Source organism: Drosophila novamexicana, unplaced genomic scaffold (genome assembly GCF_003285875.2).
Source record: "Drosophila novamexicana strain 15010-1031.04,08,12 unplaced genomic scaffold, DnovRS2.1 tig00004555-arrow-pilon, whole genome shotgun sequence".
Taxonomy (NCBI): domain Eukaryota; kingdom Metazoa; phylum Arthropoda; class Insecta; order Diptera; family Drosophilidae; genus Drosophila; species Drosophila novamexicana.
This window is the reverse complement of record NW_020825052.1, coordinates 3,449,702-3,469,206: the sequence shown is the minus strand read 5'-3', so window position 1 is coordinate 3,469,206 and position 19,505 is coordinate 3,449,702. Positions and strand designations below refer to the sequence as shown.

General features: G+C 40.5%; 2 protein-coding genes across 5 annotated transcripts in view; both read left to right on the top strand.

Annotated features, from left to right (window-relative positions):
• LOC115770471 (venom dipeptidyl peptidase 4) overlaps positions 1–19,505 on the top strand; it is a 73,147-nt gene that overhangs the window by 51,545 nt on the left and 2,097 nt on the right. For 2 of the 4 annotated variants that reach the window (XM_030715749.1, XM_030715750.1), the window contains exons 2-6: positions 10,164–10,270; positions 12,952–13,653; positions 17,864–18,109; positions 18,168–18,944; positions 19,027–19,477. In XM_030715749.1, the coding sequence (XP_030571609.1) occupies positions 10,223–10,270; positions 12,952–13,653; positions 17,864–18,109; positions 18,168–18,944; positions 19,027–19,477 (2,224 nt within the window). In that variant the 5' untranslated portion in view covers positions 10,164–10,222. The remainder of the gene's footprint in view (positions 1–10,163; positions 10,271–12,951; positions 13,654–17,863; positions 18,110–18,167; positions 18,945–19,026; positions 19,478–19,505) is intronic. The other 2 variants (XM_030715752.1, XM_030715751.1) reach the window with 2 other exon arrangements.
• Positions 3,045–3,857, top strand: LOC115770479 (thioredoxin-2). Its single transcript, XM_030715763.1, has one exon. The coding sequence runs from the start codon at positions 3,140–3,142 to the stop codon at positions 3,626–3,628; it is 489 nt and encodes a 162-aa protein (XP_030571623.1). The 5' UTR covers positions 3,045–3,139; the 3' UTR covers positions 3,629–3,857.

Sequence of the window (19,505 nt, the reverse complement as noted above, 5' to 3'; positions counted from 1 at the left end):
ATTAAATTGCGGCACGGCTGTGGCAGCTGTGGCGACTGTAAAGTTTCGGCGAATTCGAGCATAATAAAATTTGAGAGATTTCGCACGTTGACAACACTGCGAAAGGCAAGTCTGGCAAACAAACAAATCCTGACATCCTGGCACAAAAACCAAGTACCAGGAATTGAAAGCACTGAGGCAGGAGCAAAAACAACGCATGGAGTTGACTACAATGGCCCCAGCATGAATGTAAATGTCTTTTGGGCTGGGACACTTCAATGCAGCTGCACTGAAAGACTGTTCACACGTTCTGGCCAGTGGCTAGTGGCTAGTGGGAGCAACGTACGAAAATCCCAATGCAAGGACCGCTGTGCAACATGGAAAATGTTCATAAACTAGTTAAGCCAAAATTTGGGCAAATGCGAGCAATGAAATTTGCTTGTTGTTTCTGCACTTCTGTTGTTGTTGGGCTGTTGTGGTCTGTCCATCATTTTGGCAACTGGCAGCTGGCGGTTGGAACAGGACAATTACCACACAACAGCAGCATTGACATGCTTAAACGTGCTCGTTATTGCCTACGTGAGTTTATGTGAGCAGCCCGCACAACCAAACAACCAATCAAAATCGTAGCCAATTGTTTATGAGTTCTGGGACACAAACGCATCAGGCAAAAAAATGCCTTGCAGCTGCTTTTCATTGTGGCGCAAATCAGAAAGTCACGCCAAGATGCCAAGAGAAGCAACCTTTTTATTCATATAACATACTTTTTGGTGCACAACTATTTTCCATCACTTTGAAATCCTCACACAGCGATTTTCTACTTACAATTTTTTTTTCAAACCAATATCCAAAGTAAAAATGCCATAAATCACTTTTAACTGCCACTATTTTGTGCTATTCCGGTCAGAACTTTTACAACAAAGCATTAAGTCGCAGAAGGCACAACTAACAAAATACCCTGTATTATGGAATACTCACAGAAACTAATAAGCGAATGTCAACAAAATAACATATTTCATCTTTGATTTGTTGGAACCACTAAAAAACAAGCCATGGCCAAAATGTCAAAAACATGGCATTTAACATAGCCATTCTTCAGCCAAATATTTGATTTGGCCTCCTCGTAGGAAACGCGACAAGCATTTGCTGCTCAACCCCAATTCATAGTTGACCGCAATAAAAATATTCTCTGAAACATGGCGTATGCGCAATATAAATAACTGAATGAATAGACGACTGAATAATTGACTATATGACTGACTGACTGACTGACTGATGGATGGAAAGTGAGTGAAAGTGGCATTCTCTGCACTTGAAGCAATTTGTCTTGCCACATACGTGACTTTTGCGATTCGCTTATTTTTAACATTTCTTTCCCTTTTCTTTGGCATTTCAATGGGCGAAAAAAAAACATTTCGCTAGTTGTTCGCTTGCCATTCGCCATTTTATTACATTGCTCATACGCCGCGTGTCAAGGTGCGACTGCGAGGTCAGCACTTTCGCTTTGCCTGCATAGCAGATGCCCCAAATAGTCAGTACGAGCGAGATAGCGTGCCTGGGAGACAGATGGGCGGCAAATCTCTGCGAGCGGAAGTCGCGCACTTGGCGCACTTGCTGACTGGGGATGCTGAAGCGATTGCACAACATGACACACAAACTGACATTGATACAGTTAACTGTGGCGGTTCGCGCTACTGTTGTTGTTGTTGCATTTTGTCTGCTACACCTGCTGCTGTTGTTTCCGGTCGTGTGTTGTGTAAACGCTGTCATTTGTCTCTCTGCACTGCTCATTAGGTTATGCAACTAAGCTAAGGAATCGGCGTGGGGTTCGGGGACGCTTAGTGAGTGCACCATATGCACATAACAAGCGGATTATTAAGGAAAGCTCAATGTCAAGTGGTGGCATGCTTAAAGCGCTTAAAGCCGACACTTCTTGGCACACACAACTTGGCCAACAAACGACTGCAAGAAACACTCAAAAACGCGCTTTGGGAACAGCACGAAACAGACAAGCCAACAAAATGTAAGAGTGTGTCAAACAAAACTTTCCGACTAGGAACTACCCTCTAGACTCGAGGCTTGAGCTACTTTCCTACTTAAAACTGCGCATTTTAGATAGCAGTGAGAAGAACGGTAAATTATAAAGACAGAGGGAAAAATAGAAGATATGCAAAAATTATAGATATAAATTAGACCTTTATGGACCTTTCATACAACAGCTGGACAGGCAAGCAGATGGATCGAATCCTCGTCGTATTCTTTAAGTGTTTCATAATTCCGCACAATTTCATGACACCCCTTTCAGTGCTTTTCTAACTTACAGGGTATATAATGTTTAAAAGAAAACGAAAACCACCTGAAAGCCTTAAGGTAAACTCTCAAAAGATAAGAACCGCCCACAAGACGCAAGACCACACACACACATGCAGCACCGCAGATGCAGGTGCTGCGAATGGCGGTCACGAGTGTGTGTGGTTGGGGGCAACTTAAGGATACTGCGGTGCATTTGTCTTAATTCGTGACAAATGCAAGACAGGCCGAACAAACAAACAGCCAACTAAGTACAACTAAAAGCGACAACAAGCTGCTAAGCAGACTAACTGCAGCTGCCAGCAAAAGTTCACACGCCCACACATGCCCCAAAAGATTGGATGCCACGCTACAGTGGGTAACCGGGCGGAACTTTGACTTAGCTCTTTTGACAGTGGGTAACCGGGGGAACTTGGCTCCTTTTAGCTGTGTTGCCATTAAAATATTATCGACTTGCTATTACTTCCGCCTGTACTTTGCACAAAGGCTTAAAGTTAATATGCTTAAAACAGATGCGTTTTTAAAGCTAATTGCATACATTTTGATTTGTAAAATTCCCTTCATTCACTTAATTTATTCATATTAAAAAATATCTAATACTATTCCGACATGCTTAGCGTATATTTTTCTGTTTGTACCTTTTTATTATTTGAAGTAAAAACAGAAGCAATAAAAATAGAAAAATGTGATTAAATGAACCCTTGTTTGTCTCTGTATGCCACTCTGTAGCTGTGTGTCTCAGTTTTAGCTTAGTAATATTTGTCAGTCAAATGATCTCGTAACATCCTAGAATATATTACAAAATTTTCATTTTTCGGCGTACAAAATTTGACACAGAGTTCTTCCACACATGGCATCTGCCGCCACAAACAAAAACAAACCGAAAAAGGTCATAACTATCCAATCTAAAGAAGATTTTGATAGGATAGTCGCGGAGGCTGGCAATAAGCATGTCCTGGTGGAATTCTTTGCTACCTGGTGTGGCCCCTGTGCCCTGATTGGGCCACGCCTCGAGGAGCTTGCCTACGAGTATGAGGATTGCTTACTTATAGTCAAGGTCGATGTGGACGATCATGGGGACCTGGCTGAAGAGTATGACGTCAGCAGCATGCCATCATTTCTGATCATTAAGAACAAGGTAAAACTAGAACAGTTTGTGGGCAGTAACGGGGACAAGGTGCAAAGCACTCTTCAAAAATTCTGCGGCAAGCCAGATGACAAAAAAGCACCAGTTGCGGGCCCCAGCGCACAGCCAGCTCAGAAGACCAACAGACTGGTCTCCATGCTGAAAGCGGTTACACCGAGCAAATCGAACAACATGCCAACGGACAAACAATAACAGGCCTCTGCACAGATCGAGTTAAATAAGCAAAATCGCTGATTGACACTCTCCTTAGAAAATTTGTAGACCCGTTTAAATTCAAGGCCCAAATTGCACTGTGTTTTTGTTTTTCGCATCTTAAAGCTGAAATAAAAAGGTTTTTCGATTTTCATTTATTATCATGGATACATCTTTCGAAAACAACGAGAAATTTAGCTGTTAATGTTAAAATTTAAAGCTTCGCTCAGTTAAAATACAAGAAATAAAACTTCCTATTAGAATAGCCACTAAATATTCCTCTATATCTATTCTTCTGTACATTTCAAGCTATCAATAACATCGCTTCTGAATCTTTTGAGTATTAATCGTTCCTTTTAAGGGCTAATAACATCGTGTTTGATATGTATAGCAACTACCTGACTGGCCAGATCCGAAAGAGGTAACTTAAGAGGCGTATTCTTTCTTTTTTTGGATCTTTAAAATTAAACTATGAATGCCAAATATTTTGCCATGTGTCAACTTTTCTTCATGGTATATCCCCTGAATAGAGGTTGTCTTCTCGTTGGTCACTCCCGACCAAAACTTTGCTATATTTCTAATGAAATCAAAGCAGTATTTTATGAAAATCCTTTAAGAAGCATATTACATTCATATTAAAAAGAACTTATTTTTTTATATTCCGCATTTCACGTTCTTTCTCTCCATAATAATATACAAAATATTCTCGTCATCTGAAAGATGGCCAGAATCTTTTTACTGTTTTTAATTTGAAAAATTTAACCAATTTAATAGGGAAGCAGTCCGGCTGGATAACTACTGCATCCAACTGAACCAGTTGCCAGGCGGTAAAATTCTTCCAGAGTTCATCACCATTTGCCGTTATCTTTGGCTTATTGAAAGCGCATTTTCCTTATTGCATGTGACTCTTTTTTCCTTTGTTTTCGTTGTTATTTTGTTTGCCTTTTTTGCCTTAGCCAACTTGCAGAAAAATCAAAAAGTTTTACCAACGTTTTATATGAGAAAATGCGCTGAAAAAGAGTGAAAATGAGGGGGGAAGGGGCAGGAAATGCGGAAGGAAACAGTAAAGAAAGCGTCATTCCTTCACTTTGAGGAACAGACATTTGCATTTTTATTAAAATGAGAAATTGCAGTAGTTGCCGTTGACTGAAATGTTGTCCTATAGCTTTAGCCATGTACGGATATTGGGTGCTTGAGGTCAGAGTTTAAAGTTGTTTGATAGTTGCAAAAAATTACTTAAAAGAAACTGTTTATTTATGAGTTGAAATTTCGCAAATATAAAGTTATTTTTGACAAATCGCTAAAAGAAAACGAATTGATAAAACTCCTCTTCAATCTTGTTGCACCCCTTAACGTGGACTCGAGTTATTTTGATACAACAAACTTGGCACGTCTCTCTTTCTTTCACCTGTGCACTTGTTGTCTTCGAGTGTGAAAAGTCTTTAAGTGCTTTCATGACGTGCCGGCATCTCTTTAAGCTTGTTTTTCACGCTTTCCCGGTTTCCCGGGTACACTCTCGTTTTGTGCTTATCTACTTCATATGCTGGGTGTTTATACAGTTACTGCGGCTGCTTGAGTGGGTGTTGGGTAAAATAATAATGAATTTGCGGCATGCCACACAAACACGCTCAACAGCAACGCCGGCGCCATAGCACAGCATGCGCCAGATTTAGCCCAAGCTATCAAGAAGATGCACATGCATCAGCCCGAGCCCGAGCCCGAGCCCAAGCCCCCGCCCCCTTTCATGCCACACACATACCGCATACGCCGCTGCCCGCTGGCTGGGCCACCAAATATGTGTGGCAACTAATATGTTGGCTGTGTCGCCTCTCGGAGTCGCTGAAAAATGCAGTGACATGTGCTACAGCTACATCTGCTGCCGCTCCCCTCGGGCGCCCCACCCACGGTCCACTTCGCAGCTGCTCCATTGAAACAAATGCGCAGGGCGTGCGTGTGTTCTAGGCTAGCTGCTAGCTGGAAGGATGTGCGGGGAGCTGTAAAGCTTTGATGCGCTGAACAATAGCTATAAAAAGGATTAACTTGCATAACAAAGAAGATGAGGCCGTGCGTTAATGGGTGGGTGGGTATGTGGGCGTATATTTGTATAGGCGGACAACGTTGCGACAGGCAGCTGGCATATAAATTTCCCAGAGCCAACCAACTGCCTGGCATTGGTCCATGGTCTAGCAAATTTATAGCTCCCACTCCCCCGACCTCCTTACAACCACCTCCTAAAACTACTGCAGAGATTTGCTCCCTGCACATTGTTCGTCGTGGGCTTCATTTCTCGATTGCAATTATTTAGGCAAAATTATTCTCGGAGCAAATTGCTTAAAATGTTCATTAAACAATTTGAGTGGAGGGCAGAGCAAGGAGTGAGCCTAACCACCATTAAATGAAATGAATGACAAATGGATCAATAGATTATACTGAGAACAACCCAAAATATTAAGGAACTGTGTTGAGTAGCAGCCCGAAGGTTTGATGGCAAATCCAAACGTAATTTTTAGTCGAATATTAAATTCATGAATTTAATGGATATAATAATTAAAATATTTAAAAACGAATGCAAACAATTTTTAAATAATTTATTATTAATAAATGTAGCTGGCAGCCATTGTGCGAATCGATATAACAAGTACAAATAAACAATTAAATTATATAATTATGCATTACATCAAATTGCACGTAGACAAAGTTTTATGAAAGATTTTCCTTAGGATTTCATATTTCCATATCATGTTTTCTCTACTTGCATATTTCAAGCATTTGCTATGCTTAGTTTATATATATTTTGTATATTAAGGATCAGACTTTATTTAGGATCAGACTCGTCGTCACTGCTGCACTGGCTAAGATCGCTGACACTATTGCCGCGTCGCGGTACCATGACTAATGGAGGCAGCGCCGGCTCCTCCTCCGATTCGGATTCGTTGCGAAAGAATACAAAGGCACCGATTTCCTCATCCATGTACATTGGAACTTGATTAGTTGGCTGTCCGGCACAGAGCCGCTGTATACCATTGGTTGCAGCCGGACGGCCCTGTGCCGAGGCCCGAACTCGAGCATGATAGTCACGCCAGGTGGTTGAGGGTCGATTGCGTGTTAGATCTATTGAGGCAGGCACCGGGCGCAGGTCCAAACGCGAGTTGTTCACCTGGCTAATATTGGGCAATGCCGTTGCACTGGCCGTCGGATTAGCATTGGCATCGATTGATTGTGCAGCTGCAGCCGAAGGTTGGAAATTTGGATTGTAGAATCTGATGCCATTGATGGGCGGCGCTTCTTCAAAGATAAATTCCAACTCGGATTCTGATTCAGAATCGAATTCATCTTCATCTAATGCTTGATTGTTTCCCACAACGACCGATGGGGCAGGCGAGCTTTCCAGTTCCCAGTTAGCTGGACTCTCAGCTGGCCAACTTGATGGCAGTGCCACATTTACCTGCCCATCCACAGACGCATCCTGATGCAACGATTCCAATACATCTACACAGGCTATTGGTGAGTTGAAGTTGCAGCTGCGCTCCCCGTCCATTCCCGACTCCGTATACGAATTCAAAAGTAAGCCCTCATCCAAATCTATCCCAATACCAACTTCTTGCGATTGGTTTTGATATGAATTTGCGCTGTTGCTCCAACGCCGTGAGATTTCTTGAACATTTAAGTTGTTATTGGTGTCAGACATTCTATTATTTGGTATATAATTCAAGAAAAAAAAATTCTCAAATATTCTCGCGTGACTTGTAGATTTAAGTTTGACATTGAACAGTGTTGCCCATAAATCTACTTGTGCTCAATGGGGCAAGGGTTTCGCTGATTAAAAAATTAAAGGAGTCTTCGTTTAATACCTGGACTCGACAAATTCTCGATTTTTAAATGGATAATGTGCGTAACTACCAATAGGATTATTTAATATCATAATAAATTCGAAAATAAATATGAACCATGAAAATGGTCCAACAATGTTACTTATTAAAATTAAGAATAAATGCATTTGGTGCCTAAATAAACCTAAAGAATTTTATATTTATTTAAGGCCGCTAAATTAGGTTTTCCTCATTGCAATTCAGTATGTACCTATATATTTCATAAACAATTGCTGAAAGCAGCTTTAAGCCAACATATCGATAACACAAAAACAATCGCTGTTATTGGAACTAGCTCAGCGCCAGTTCACGCGAGTCTTTAATCTTAATCAGAGAACACAAGTCTTTGGCTTGCTTTGCCTCAACTTGTTCCCCATCCAACATTTGGACTTTCCATGTAAAGTAATGGAAATTCTGGCCAAGCAGCTTCTTTTTCTTTTCTTTTTTGCCTCTAAGAGGAATATGTTAGCTGCTGTTTCCGTTCGTTTCTTTCAGTCGTTGCTGTCACTCGACCATTAGGTCCTCCGTTTGCTGCTGTTGAATGCCAGTTGCAATTTTTGCTGTCGCTGTCCGCTTAAGTGAAAAGTGCACAAATGAAAAATCAAATAGTCAGAGCAGGGTTTGAACTCACCCACGCGCCAGCCACCTCATATGTTTTACTGCCTCTCACTACAGCCAGAACAAGGCGATTTATCCAGCCAAGTCAGTAGCAAAATTAGAATTTCCTTTTCGCTGCAGCTCGACAAATTGCTCTCCGCTTTTAAGCTCATTAATATTTAATGAATTTCAGCTAAACAACAGCTGTCCCCAGTCGACAAGATAAAATGCCCGGCTAACAAGACCGCTGGTAAAGTATCTTTGTTATTTTTAGAGCCTACAGTAGTAGATATTTTACGCCCAAGTGCCCATCGTCTGGTCAATTTAAGTGCCGTTGATTGATGATCAGACATTTAAACTATTGAATTTAAAATTAACAGTGAAGAAATTTTGATATTGGGCTGAAGGTATTTCAAAAAGCCTAACCAAATAAAATAACAATAGAAAAATAAGTGAGTAAAATGTAAGTAAAGGAAGACCTTAACATTTCCTCTATCTAGAATCGAAGCTTAAGTTTAGGTATACCGACTATTACTAATAATGAATGATGAGAAATTTATGTATTTTTTTATATTTTTTTCATTATTAGTTTTAACAGTTTTAATGAAAGGGATTTATGAAGTGCACACAATAAGTTTAGCTTGAAGATTTAAATTTGTTTTTAAAAAACTGAGAGTTGTAAAAAGTTGCAAGGCTGCTTCCGTTTGTAAACTTTTTAAGTCGCAAGATGTATTCATTGTTCTTAACAAACACAAGATATTGTGCCTTCAGCTATGCACATATGCAAATAATCTTGTTATGAATATCTATTCCCTTCGAAATCTATCCCTTATCTAAAGTAAGTTGCTTGCTTGTCTTTTTACCCACTCCCTCTGCCACTCTCTGCCGCTGTCTTTCTCCATAGTTCAAATATCCATTACACACATTTGGGAGCACATTAGTACAAAGGTCACAGAACATTTATCAAATTTTCGGGCAACGATTTTCTCTTTTTATCTCGCTCCGCAACGCAATTCTTACCTACTTTTGTCTGTCTGTTTACATAAGACCTAAATGTGCGCCCTTTTTTGTGGTGTTTTTTTTCAGTTTTTTTTTTTGGCTACGTATACGCAATTTCAATTTCTCTGTGTTATTTTATATTTCTTATTTACTTTGCTTTTGGGTCTGGCACCGCCCTGTGCTCGGTAGACTCTGTTATTGTCTACCGCAGTCATCGCGTGGCACTGACAATTGGCAACCGTAAGGAAGACAGGCAACACATTTGTAGCCACAACTCGGCCATACAACGCGGCGTATGAGTAACGAGTTATGTGCAATGCGACAAACCAAACAAAACAGAAAACCAAACGCACTCGTGTGCCTGTGTCTCTGTCTCTGTCTGTGTGTTGTGCTGGGCTTCGTCTTCATCTAAGTTTTAGTCCCCATTTAACCGCAAATTCGTATTCAAGCGTTTTGTTTATTTGTTTACTTATTTAAATTGCTTAATTTGCATTAAATGGCAAGTGGCAGCTATTTACTTCGCTGCACAATTGGGATAGAAAAATGTGGATTCACTCAGTGAAAATTGTAATATCCAAGAGAAATGCTTTCCATGGACTTGGACTAAGCTGTGTAAATATAAGACACGCGTAAGCGAGACCCTTAAGTAAATATATTTTATATATATATTACAAAAATCCAAGCAAAATAAACTCTTTAAACACATAAAATTATGCAAATAAGTGTCTGAAAACAAAGTATACGAAAAAAACGGAAATTTAATACATCAAATATATGCCGACTTGCTCAAATAAATACACATCACAATAAATAAATTTCAGTGTTTGAGCTAAACAAAAATGCAATTTGAATCATAAAAAAAAATACACCAAGTATTTGCTCAAAAAAAACAGAATGTGTAATAAATCAAAGTAATAAAAAAATGGTTGAAGAATTGCATAAAAGTACGAAAATATGCCAAAAAAAACCCTAAATCATAATTTACAAAATAACTCAGAAATTCGCAGGCTTCACAATTATTTAAAAAAAATTGCAAGGTTCACTAAATTATTGAAATGTTTACTTTTTAGTACAATAACAACTGCCAAGTTTATGCACTACTAAATACACAAATATAAACGTTAAAAAAATGTCTGGAAATGATGTTTCGATGACTGAAACAGCCCAAAGCGATCAGGTATGTATGCAACAAACAAAAAAGTTGTTAAATATTTTAAACATTGACAAACAGAACAAATTTAAGCCAAACAGTCCAAATAACTTCCCACTTTAAACAAAACTATTTCTGTTGCCAAACATATTCCGATTTATTCAAAAGAAAACGTACGCATGATTGTATTTAAGTTAAGTACCTCGAAAATTCGGTATATTCAAATTTGTGTTGCTCGCATGCAATTTTCTATGATTTTTCAACTGCAAATGTGCATTTTTTTCTTGCAAAACATATTTCTTTCTCCCCAAGCAATTCATTTGAACAATCGCCTCTCATAATTTATGGGCATATTTAAGGCCATTTTGAGTTTCGGACTTTAACTGGCCTAAAGCATAGAAATGTTCATGCATTGTATTTGCGGGCGTGTTTTTATTAACTTGTTTTAAGCATTTGCTCCCAAACGATTCACACGTGTGTATGCCAAAAATATAATTTATTATCTTGGTGCATTTGAATTTATAATTGGTTATGCATGAGCAGGGCGGGTTGCGGGCAAATGAATGCATTACAAACTCTCGGGTGCCACATGCATTACCACATTGTTTTTAGCTCCAATTTTTTTTTATATTTGCCTTTTAGAAGGTAAACATTTTGCAGACTGCGGCACAAGCGTGGCATTATTCGGGGCTATCTAATAAAATTGTCTAAAACAAGTTTTATGCATACGACCTTAAAGTGTCCTCAATAATGGAAGGTCTCTAGTATGCACCGCCTAATTTCTCAAAGGGGCTTAAGCGCTGCATACTTTTTGGCGCATTGATCGAGCACTAATCAAATAAGGACCCAGGCCGAGGCCTCAGATTGTTTTGGTTTTTACATATCATTTGGGCTACACAGCAGACAAGTTGGAAGGTGGTATTGCACCACCTCCTACTTCTCCTAATCATCCTCATGTCTGTGAAAAGTAAAAGCTATGCTCATTACGACCAGACGACGCCGAAGATGAGGCAGAGAGCGAGTACGTTTGGGGCACATGACACAGTTTGCGGGCAGCAGCGAATTTCCTGGTGTGCTGCCAACTGGGCTAACGATTTTTGTGGGCCCTTTGTTGCTTGGTCCTAGCATTTGGCCCGTTATTTGATCATCATTAGCGATATGTATTGGTCCGAGGTCTCGAGCCTTGTAGCTCTGCGGATGTGAGGGTCCACATGTGTGCTCCCCGCCTGCATGCTTGTCAGTGTGTGGGTGATACTGGAGCACTGATGACGTCGCCTCGACTCGAAGTCCTTTTTGTGGCTGCTGGGTCTTTGCTTGGCTGCGCCTGCACCACAAAAGTTGCAACAAAACTTTTGTCGCACTTCTGTGTTCCGCTTGACTTCGTTGGCTCTTTGATTAAGCCGAAAGCAGCCCCTGCTCCGCGCCTGGCCGGCAGCCAGCCGGCTCTTCTGAACTGAGCCAACCAGCTAGTATCGAAGCCACTGTGTAATTAAATAATTGCGGTGAACTTCCCACCAAATCGAGCTAATGCATTTGGCTCAAATCTCACTTGGCTTCGGTTATGACTTGCTTTGCCTTACTGGCTTTCTTTATTTGGCTGTGTGCAAATTGTATTTCGTAACTTGGCTTATGTATACTTTTGCTGCAGTCCATTTAAGAATATTGTTGGAATTTGCTAAAAGAGTTCGCAAAGTAACTTTGCGAACATGTAGTTCCAATGTGACTTCTAAGATTTTTCATTCTAATCAGTTTTCGAATTTCATTGAAATATCTCTTTAAAGGATAGTCAATATTAGTTTTATTATTTTATAACAATAATGCACTCATTCTTAATCTTGCTGAAATAATTTTATTCATTTTTGTTTTTTTATGAAACGTGTTTATTTAGCTTGAGTCAGCCATAAAAACGCAACTAACAACTTTTAATCTCTTGTAGGGAATCTAAAAATTGTTCAATGAATGCTTTTATATAAATGCTTGCTTGAAATTTTATAATTTTTGGAAATTTTGAAAAGTTTTGGTGAGTGTTTGAAATTATATGTAGCTGGAAACTTTAGCTAAAAGTTAAGCTTTCAGTTTAGTTTTCTATAATAATATATGAAGCTGGAAACTTTAGCTAAAAGTTAAGCTTTCAATTTAGTTTCCTATAACACGCAATTACCTCGCAAAATAAACCTATTCATATTTCTTTTTTTTTCCTCAATGAATGGGAATGAAATTAGAAAGCAAAAAACCAGTTATAAAATACGCTCTTATTATTTATAAACAAAATTATTTCAAGTTTGAAATTCACATTTAAATATAAGTGTGACTGCTGGCATGAACCAGTTCACATACTTAGTTCAATAAACTCTCGGCTCAATTCAAAGCGTTAAAGAGCTGCCTTTTTTGTAAACCTTATAAAATATGCGATTGCTTTGATTGATTGATTTGAATAAAGCACGATTAGAGGTTTATTTTATTTGTATAATTTGTAGTTGAACTTGATGCTTGCTGCTCTTAGATGTTGTGCATTGCCTCTTTTACGTTTTATTCCAAAAACCTGAATGAGCTTTAGCTTTTAATCCGAAACCCGCCAAGCACACACACATACGCAAACACACACACTGAGATAGACAGAGAACACTTTCACAATGATCTAACAGGCATTTTTGCTATCAACAAACAATTGTTATGGCTACTCTTCTCGTTCTGCCCGCGATTCGAAGTACTTACCCGCAACAGCGGCCACAGCACATCAGCAATATTTTCGCTACCACAGCCACAAGCACCCACAGCAGCAACAACAGCAACAGCAGCAACAACAGCAACAAAGTTGCATGCGGCACATACCACAACAGCAGCAGCAGCATCGACAACTGATGTGGGAGCAGCAGCAACAACTGGTCAACAGCTCGAGCGAGTTTGACGAGTTTCACTGGCCAAGCAAGCAGCTGCAACAGCCGGACGCAGTTGGGGCCCTGGGCGGGGGTGGTGGTGGGAAAATCTATATAACACCCGCAGATATTCCGCCGCCGCCCCATCCGCCGCATCCGCACGGCAGCAACAGTCACAGCCACCACAATGGCAACAAAGGCAGACACCACCAGCATCCACAATCGACGTTGACGACTCCACACCGAACACCGCCGCATCGCTGCAAATGTGACCATCCGATTGAGCTGCTGGACTATGACTTTGAGGATGCAGCGACGGCAACAGCCGCGTCCACGCTCCACTCGCATCGTCACCAGCATCCGCCCTACTACTACAAGCCAGCTGCCGCCTCTCACTCGGCAGGCACCTATCAGCTGAGGCGCCACAATGCCAAGCTGAACGAGTCCATACTGGGCGGGGTCGGCGGCAGCAGCCTGGACGATGATGATTTGCACAGCGCTGGTGGCTTTGGCGGCGGCATGTCCCGCTTTAAGGTAAGCCACACACGCACGCACCATAATTTGGCACGGATTCTTGATATTCAATTAAAGCTTAATATGTGCCAAAGAGGACTCGTGGCCTGTGCATGTGGCTGCCATAATGCACCACTAATTGAGGGGCCGACATCTGGTCAACTGTTCCCTTAGCGACATCAAGTCAAAGGGCCAGTGTGTGTTTGTGTGTGTGAGTGTATGTGTGTAAGTGTGTGTGGCTTGCATGCAACAAGTAAAAACAAATTGTATAACATTAATTAGGGAAAGCAGCATGTTGACCAAACCATTATATATGCAGCTAAAATGCCATAATTAAAGAAAACAGCGGCTAAAACTGGGAAAATAAAAAAATAAACAAATATTTGTAAATATAATCAAGCGCTTATTTATTAGGTCGAAATTATAGAAGTAAAAGTTCGAATATTCTTTCTAAAAATGTATATTTTAAAGTACATTTTTATTTATCTTAAGGTCTTAGATTAAAGAAACATGTTTTGAGTCTAAGAATAATAACTCACTTGACCCACGTCAAGGGTTTTTTTTGAAAAACCTCTAACTCCCATATATATCTCACATTAAGAGCCACAAAGTGATTAACTCGTGTTGAAGGCTTCCTTTACTTCCTTGACTACATTAAATGGGAAAGCAATTTACGTGGCTCATTTGTCTTATACGCTCAGCCAGAAATATGCTCACAATTAGTAAAATTGTATTAAAAAGCTGGTAAAAACCGCAATAACAATAATAACAGGACACGCCCAAGAACACAACGGCACGCCCAGGACAACAACTAATTAACTTTGTCAGTTTAATGAAAAACTAAACGACAAATGACAGGCCAAAAGAGCCCCAAGGAGTAACCACCCCTTAAAAAGCGAAGATATGTCTCCTCGGGTGCCGAGGGCTGAATACCCTGCCCAGATACAAAGTGGTCAACAAAAACGCTTACGATAGGCTAAAGATACAAGTCTCGATTTTTGAAACGGAAGCAAACATAGTTTTTATACCGTTCACCGAGTTGGAAGCAATATCTGCTAGCTAAAGACTCATTTGCATAGAGACAGGCCGACAGGCTTTTCGATTGGGCTGAGAAGAGGCTCAAACAAAAGCACGAGTAAGTTCTGAAAGAGTACAGGGTGCAGAGGCTGTTGCTGCTGCTCTTGGCGGCGTTCATTCATTTTTAAGCAGGACACTTTGGGAAGGGCAAGGACCTTGTTGGCATGCCGCAACTCAGAAGCGATTATGTGTGAAGCAAAAAGCAGGCAACAAAATGGCAACTGACACTAAACAAGTATACGACATGTGGTGCAACATGGATATAAATTTCACTCAGCTTGTTTGCAGCCGTGCTCCGGCCTGTGCGATACGCAACTAATTGCCGGAAGTTCAAGTGCACAAGAAGCAAACGTTCAAGTTAACCGAGCATCTGATTTCACTGGTCTCGTTTCCGCAGGGCTGGGAATGATCCTAAGAGCACCTAAAAGCATTCGGTTTCATATTTATTTAATGAATTCGTTTGGGCTCGTCTGGCGCCACTAATTGCGCCACATTGTGCACAAATTCTATTCACAAATCCCAAAACAATCCCCAGACAAACAAAAGTCATGCGTTCAACACAGACGGAACCCAGTCGTGCGAATTTTCAATTTGCTCGCCATCAAGCCAATCGAAGTGTGTTTGTCCAAAAATGGACACAATTTTAATACCCTAAAAGTTTTCTTTCAACTTTCAAATCAATTTCCATCGTATCTAAGGGTTATGCTATATACTTAAACCATATACATTTAAATGAATTATAAAGTAGATTAAGTCTTTTGCTGGTCTCTCAACAATCTCGAGTTGCCAACACAGATAAAAAACGAATATACCCATTTTTACTTAGTTTCCCAAACGCTTGCTGCGTGGCTGATGAAAAAGCTTAAATGCAATATTAGAATAGAGAAATATAATAAAACTGTGCGCGGGAAAAAAGCGAGAAACAATTTCAATTTGATCTGCGTTTAATAAATGCGCTGACCCCGACAACCCCAAACGCCAGAAACCCAACTCATTGTGATACCTAGTGGGAGCATATTTTATGGCCGTTCTACCCATAAAATCGTACAACTTGTAACCGGCATTTCCTCGAGCCCAGTTGCAGTTGCCACCAAGGTGCCATATATTTTGGATGTGCCACTGCAAATCATTTGGGGATTCGGAGCACACGTGGCATCAGCGTGGGCATGGCGTGGGCGTGGGCGTCTTCGCCTGGGGTTTGGGGATTGCCACTTGGAAATTCGCTTCGATTTCTTTTGCATATCTTAATGGCATATGTGCGGTTAGTTGACTGTGTAAGTAAAAATGTCGAATGGATACACAGATACAAGCTCATAAATGGTTACGCAAGAAAATACCAACAACAAAAACCGGAAAATAAAGGTCAAAGTTTATTCAACTGGATTTGAATTCTTGAATGAATGTTGCTTGAGCTTTATACCTTGTTGCTGGAGCAGACTTTACTAAGTTAAGCCAATAAGAAGATGTAAGCCAAAATTGACATTAACAAAATATATAAACATAATCATTTTTTAATTTAAGTGCATTTGTTTACTTGAGGCTGGAATCGAGCAAAGCCTTCTCATGTTTACTTAGCGAAATGATAGGAGAAAATATAGTTTGGATTGGAGTTATGAGTTTGATAGCAATAATAATAATCATAAACAAGCAATAAAGAGCGTAATTTAGTCTAGTTTTTTTTCTCGCATAATGTTGGAATTGAAAAATAAAAGCGTAAACGATAGTATTCAAGTTAAGCTTCTCTTTAAGCTTCAACAAAGGCGTTATTAGATACAAATACTCCTGTCAGAAATCTTATATAAGCTCGTTTAACCTTGAGCTGGTCTAAATCAACCACATAATTATCAACAACTGTCACGCTGATATAAGTTTGGCATCATTTCTCACTGACACACAAAAAGCCAAATGCGATTTATTTTTATTGGACATCTATTGACAGCTCTATTAACACAGGGAACCGCTTCTTATTTACTTTGAAGTCGCGTAATGTGAAAAAACAAAAACATGTTGAAAATAGCAAACCAAAAGTCAATAAAAATTACTTACATAAAAAAAGTAATTTCTCAGCTACCTGGTAAATGTTTATATGAGCTTACGTCATGGCGCAATTGTCGGTTTCCCCGACCTGCAACAGCTCGACGCCTCGCCCAGCAATCCAAACCAGTTCCGAGACGACTTCAGTCTGGTAAAAAACAAAAAAAAATACAAAACTACTTTCATTTTCAGTCTGCGTACCGTGATTTCTGATTTGGAGTTCGCTTCAAAAAGAAAGAGCGCATTGCGCATGCGCAACAACGTCTACAGCAAATATTTTTATGCAAAAGTCTTTTATACTAAGACTTGGTGAAACGTGCCTGGGATATTAAATATTTAACTGCCTCTATATCAGAATATAAAATTGACAGAAGACCCATCTAATGTTCATTTGAAATTTGCGTATGAAGCCTATTTAGGGCAGCTTGAAAGCCAAAAGCAATTGCGGAAATGCATTCGATGACAGATTAAATGCGGTCATATATAGCATAATATAGCATAATAAACTGGAAGTCTTTAAGAGCCAGACTCTAATTTTTCCTTTTTGCTGTAAATACAGCGTTTTTTTATATATAAAAAAAAAAAGAAATAAACTTATTCTTAAGCTGCCGCCTTGCGATAAATCAAACAGAGTCAAAGAGACAATTTCAAAACAATAATCTACTAGTGTCTAGTCTAGTTTAAAAGCTATGTTGACAAAGTTTGATGATGAATCGGAGCATTATATATTATGTCTCAAAAAGGAATCATCGTTTAATAATAAATTTCTTGAGATATATCAACCTACCTTACCCATAACCTGCTTCAACGCATTTCATATATTTGAGGAATAAATTAATGAACTGTTTAAGAAATTTAGAGAAGAACACACTCTTTTATAATATCGATATTCTCCAGTTCAAAAAATAAACTTTTTATGCTTCTTTCATTTGGTTTGGGTTAAAATGTAATAAAATATCTTTATATGTATGTCTAATGACGCTCCTCTTAACTCAAATATATCAACTCCTAACTATAAAATGAAGAAGTGAATCCTCAGGGGGCAAACTCCGTTTATGATTATATGTATTTAAATAATATCCGCTGATATTCCTCACTAATATCTATACTTATTCCACAGAACCTGGTCTACTCCAAGGAAAAGAAACGCAGAGTGCGCATAATCTTGAGCATTGTTGGTGCAGTTATCGCGGTAGCCCTGCTGGCTACAATGCTGGTGTTTGTCCTGGGCTCCGGTGATACAAACGACGATAAGCCAAAGGACAATGCGATCGATCTGGAGGATGTGCTGAGCGGTCAATTATATGCAAAGCGCTTCAATGGCAGCTGGAGCAGCGGCAACAGTGTGATTTACAAGGAGAATGCGGTAAGTGCACCAGATCTCCATACACAAATAGCTTATGCTACAGCGTACAACCCTTAAGGACATTGTGGAGCTGGATACAAAGACGCTGGTCGTCACCAAGCTGTTGGCCAATGCGGCGCACTATGTGCTCTACGAGAAGTCAGCAGATGGGCAGCTGCTGTTGCTAGCAAAGAACTACAAGAAGAACTTCCGCTACAGCTTTCTGGCCCAATACGACATCTACAATTTGAGCAGCAATACCATTAAGCCGCTGACCATACAGAACGAGCCGGCCTATCTGAGCATGGTCCAGTGGTCTCCGGTGGGCAATGGGCTGATCATTAACTACGATCGCAATTTGTATTATAAGAAGAGTGCTCTGGACACAGAGATACCTATTACGACCAATGAACGTGGAATTTATCTGAACGGCATACCCGACTGGGTGTACGAGGAGGAGGTGTTCAGCTCGAACGTGGCCACCTGGTTCAATCCCACAGGCACCCAGATAGCCTTCATTCAGTTCGATGACTCACCCACGCATGTCATCAACTTCCCCTACTACGGCGATGCTGGCGATCTACGTTTTCAGTATCCATTGCATCAGGAGATTCCATATCCCAAGGCGGGCTCTTCAAATCCCCGCGTAGTGCTCTTCATGGCCGACCTCGAGCGAGCGGCAGCGGGCAATGAGTTCCTTACTTCGATGCCAGTGCCAAGTGCCCTAAACACGGAAACCGACTATATAGTCACTGCAGTCAGTTGGCTGGATGACAATAATGTCCTCTCCGTATGGATGAATCGCATTCAGAATGCGGCCTATGTTGTCAGCTTCGATGGACTAAGCCGGAAGCTGGTAAGTAAACGAAGAACTCCACTTTGGGTTCAACCATTCACTCTCTCTCTCTCGTTCTCTCTATCTCTCTCTCTCTCTGCAGCTGTATAGCACTGAATCAAAAACAGGCTGGGTGGATCTCTATACGGCGCCATTTAAGAACCGTAATGGCTCACGGCTGGCCTTCGTGCTGCCCCATGAGAACTACAAACAACTGCAGCTGCTGTCCACAGACGTGAGCAATGCGCAGCTGGAGCCACTGACCAGCGGAAAGTTTGTGGTGGACAGCATACTCCACTGGGATGCGACGCATGATGTCATCTTCTATACGGCCAACACAGAGGAGCATCCAGAGCAGATGCATCTGTACGCCATACGCGCTGTGACGACCCGCAAGCAGGCGGCCAAGTGTCTGACATGCAAACTGATGACATCGGGTGATGTGGAGCAGAACTACTATACGGCCATCTTCAATGACAATAATCAAATTGTGATTACCTCTCTGGGACCAGGCATACCCACAACTGCAGTGTACGAGTGGACCTATTCGTTCTGTAGGTTATATCGCACTTGCTTGGCATA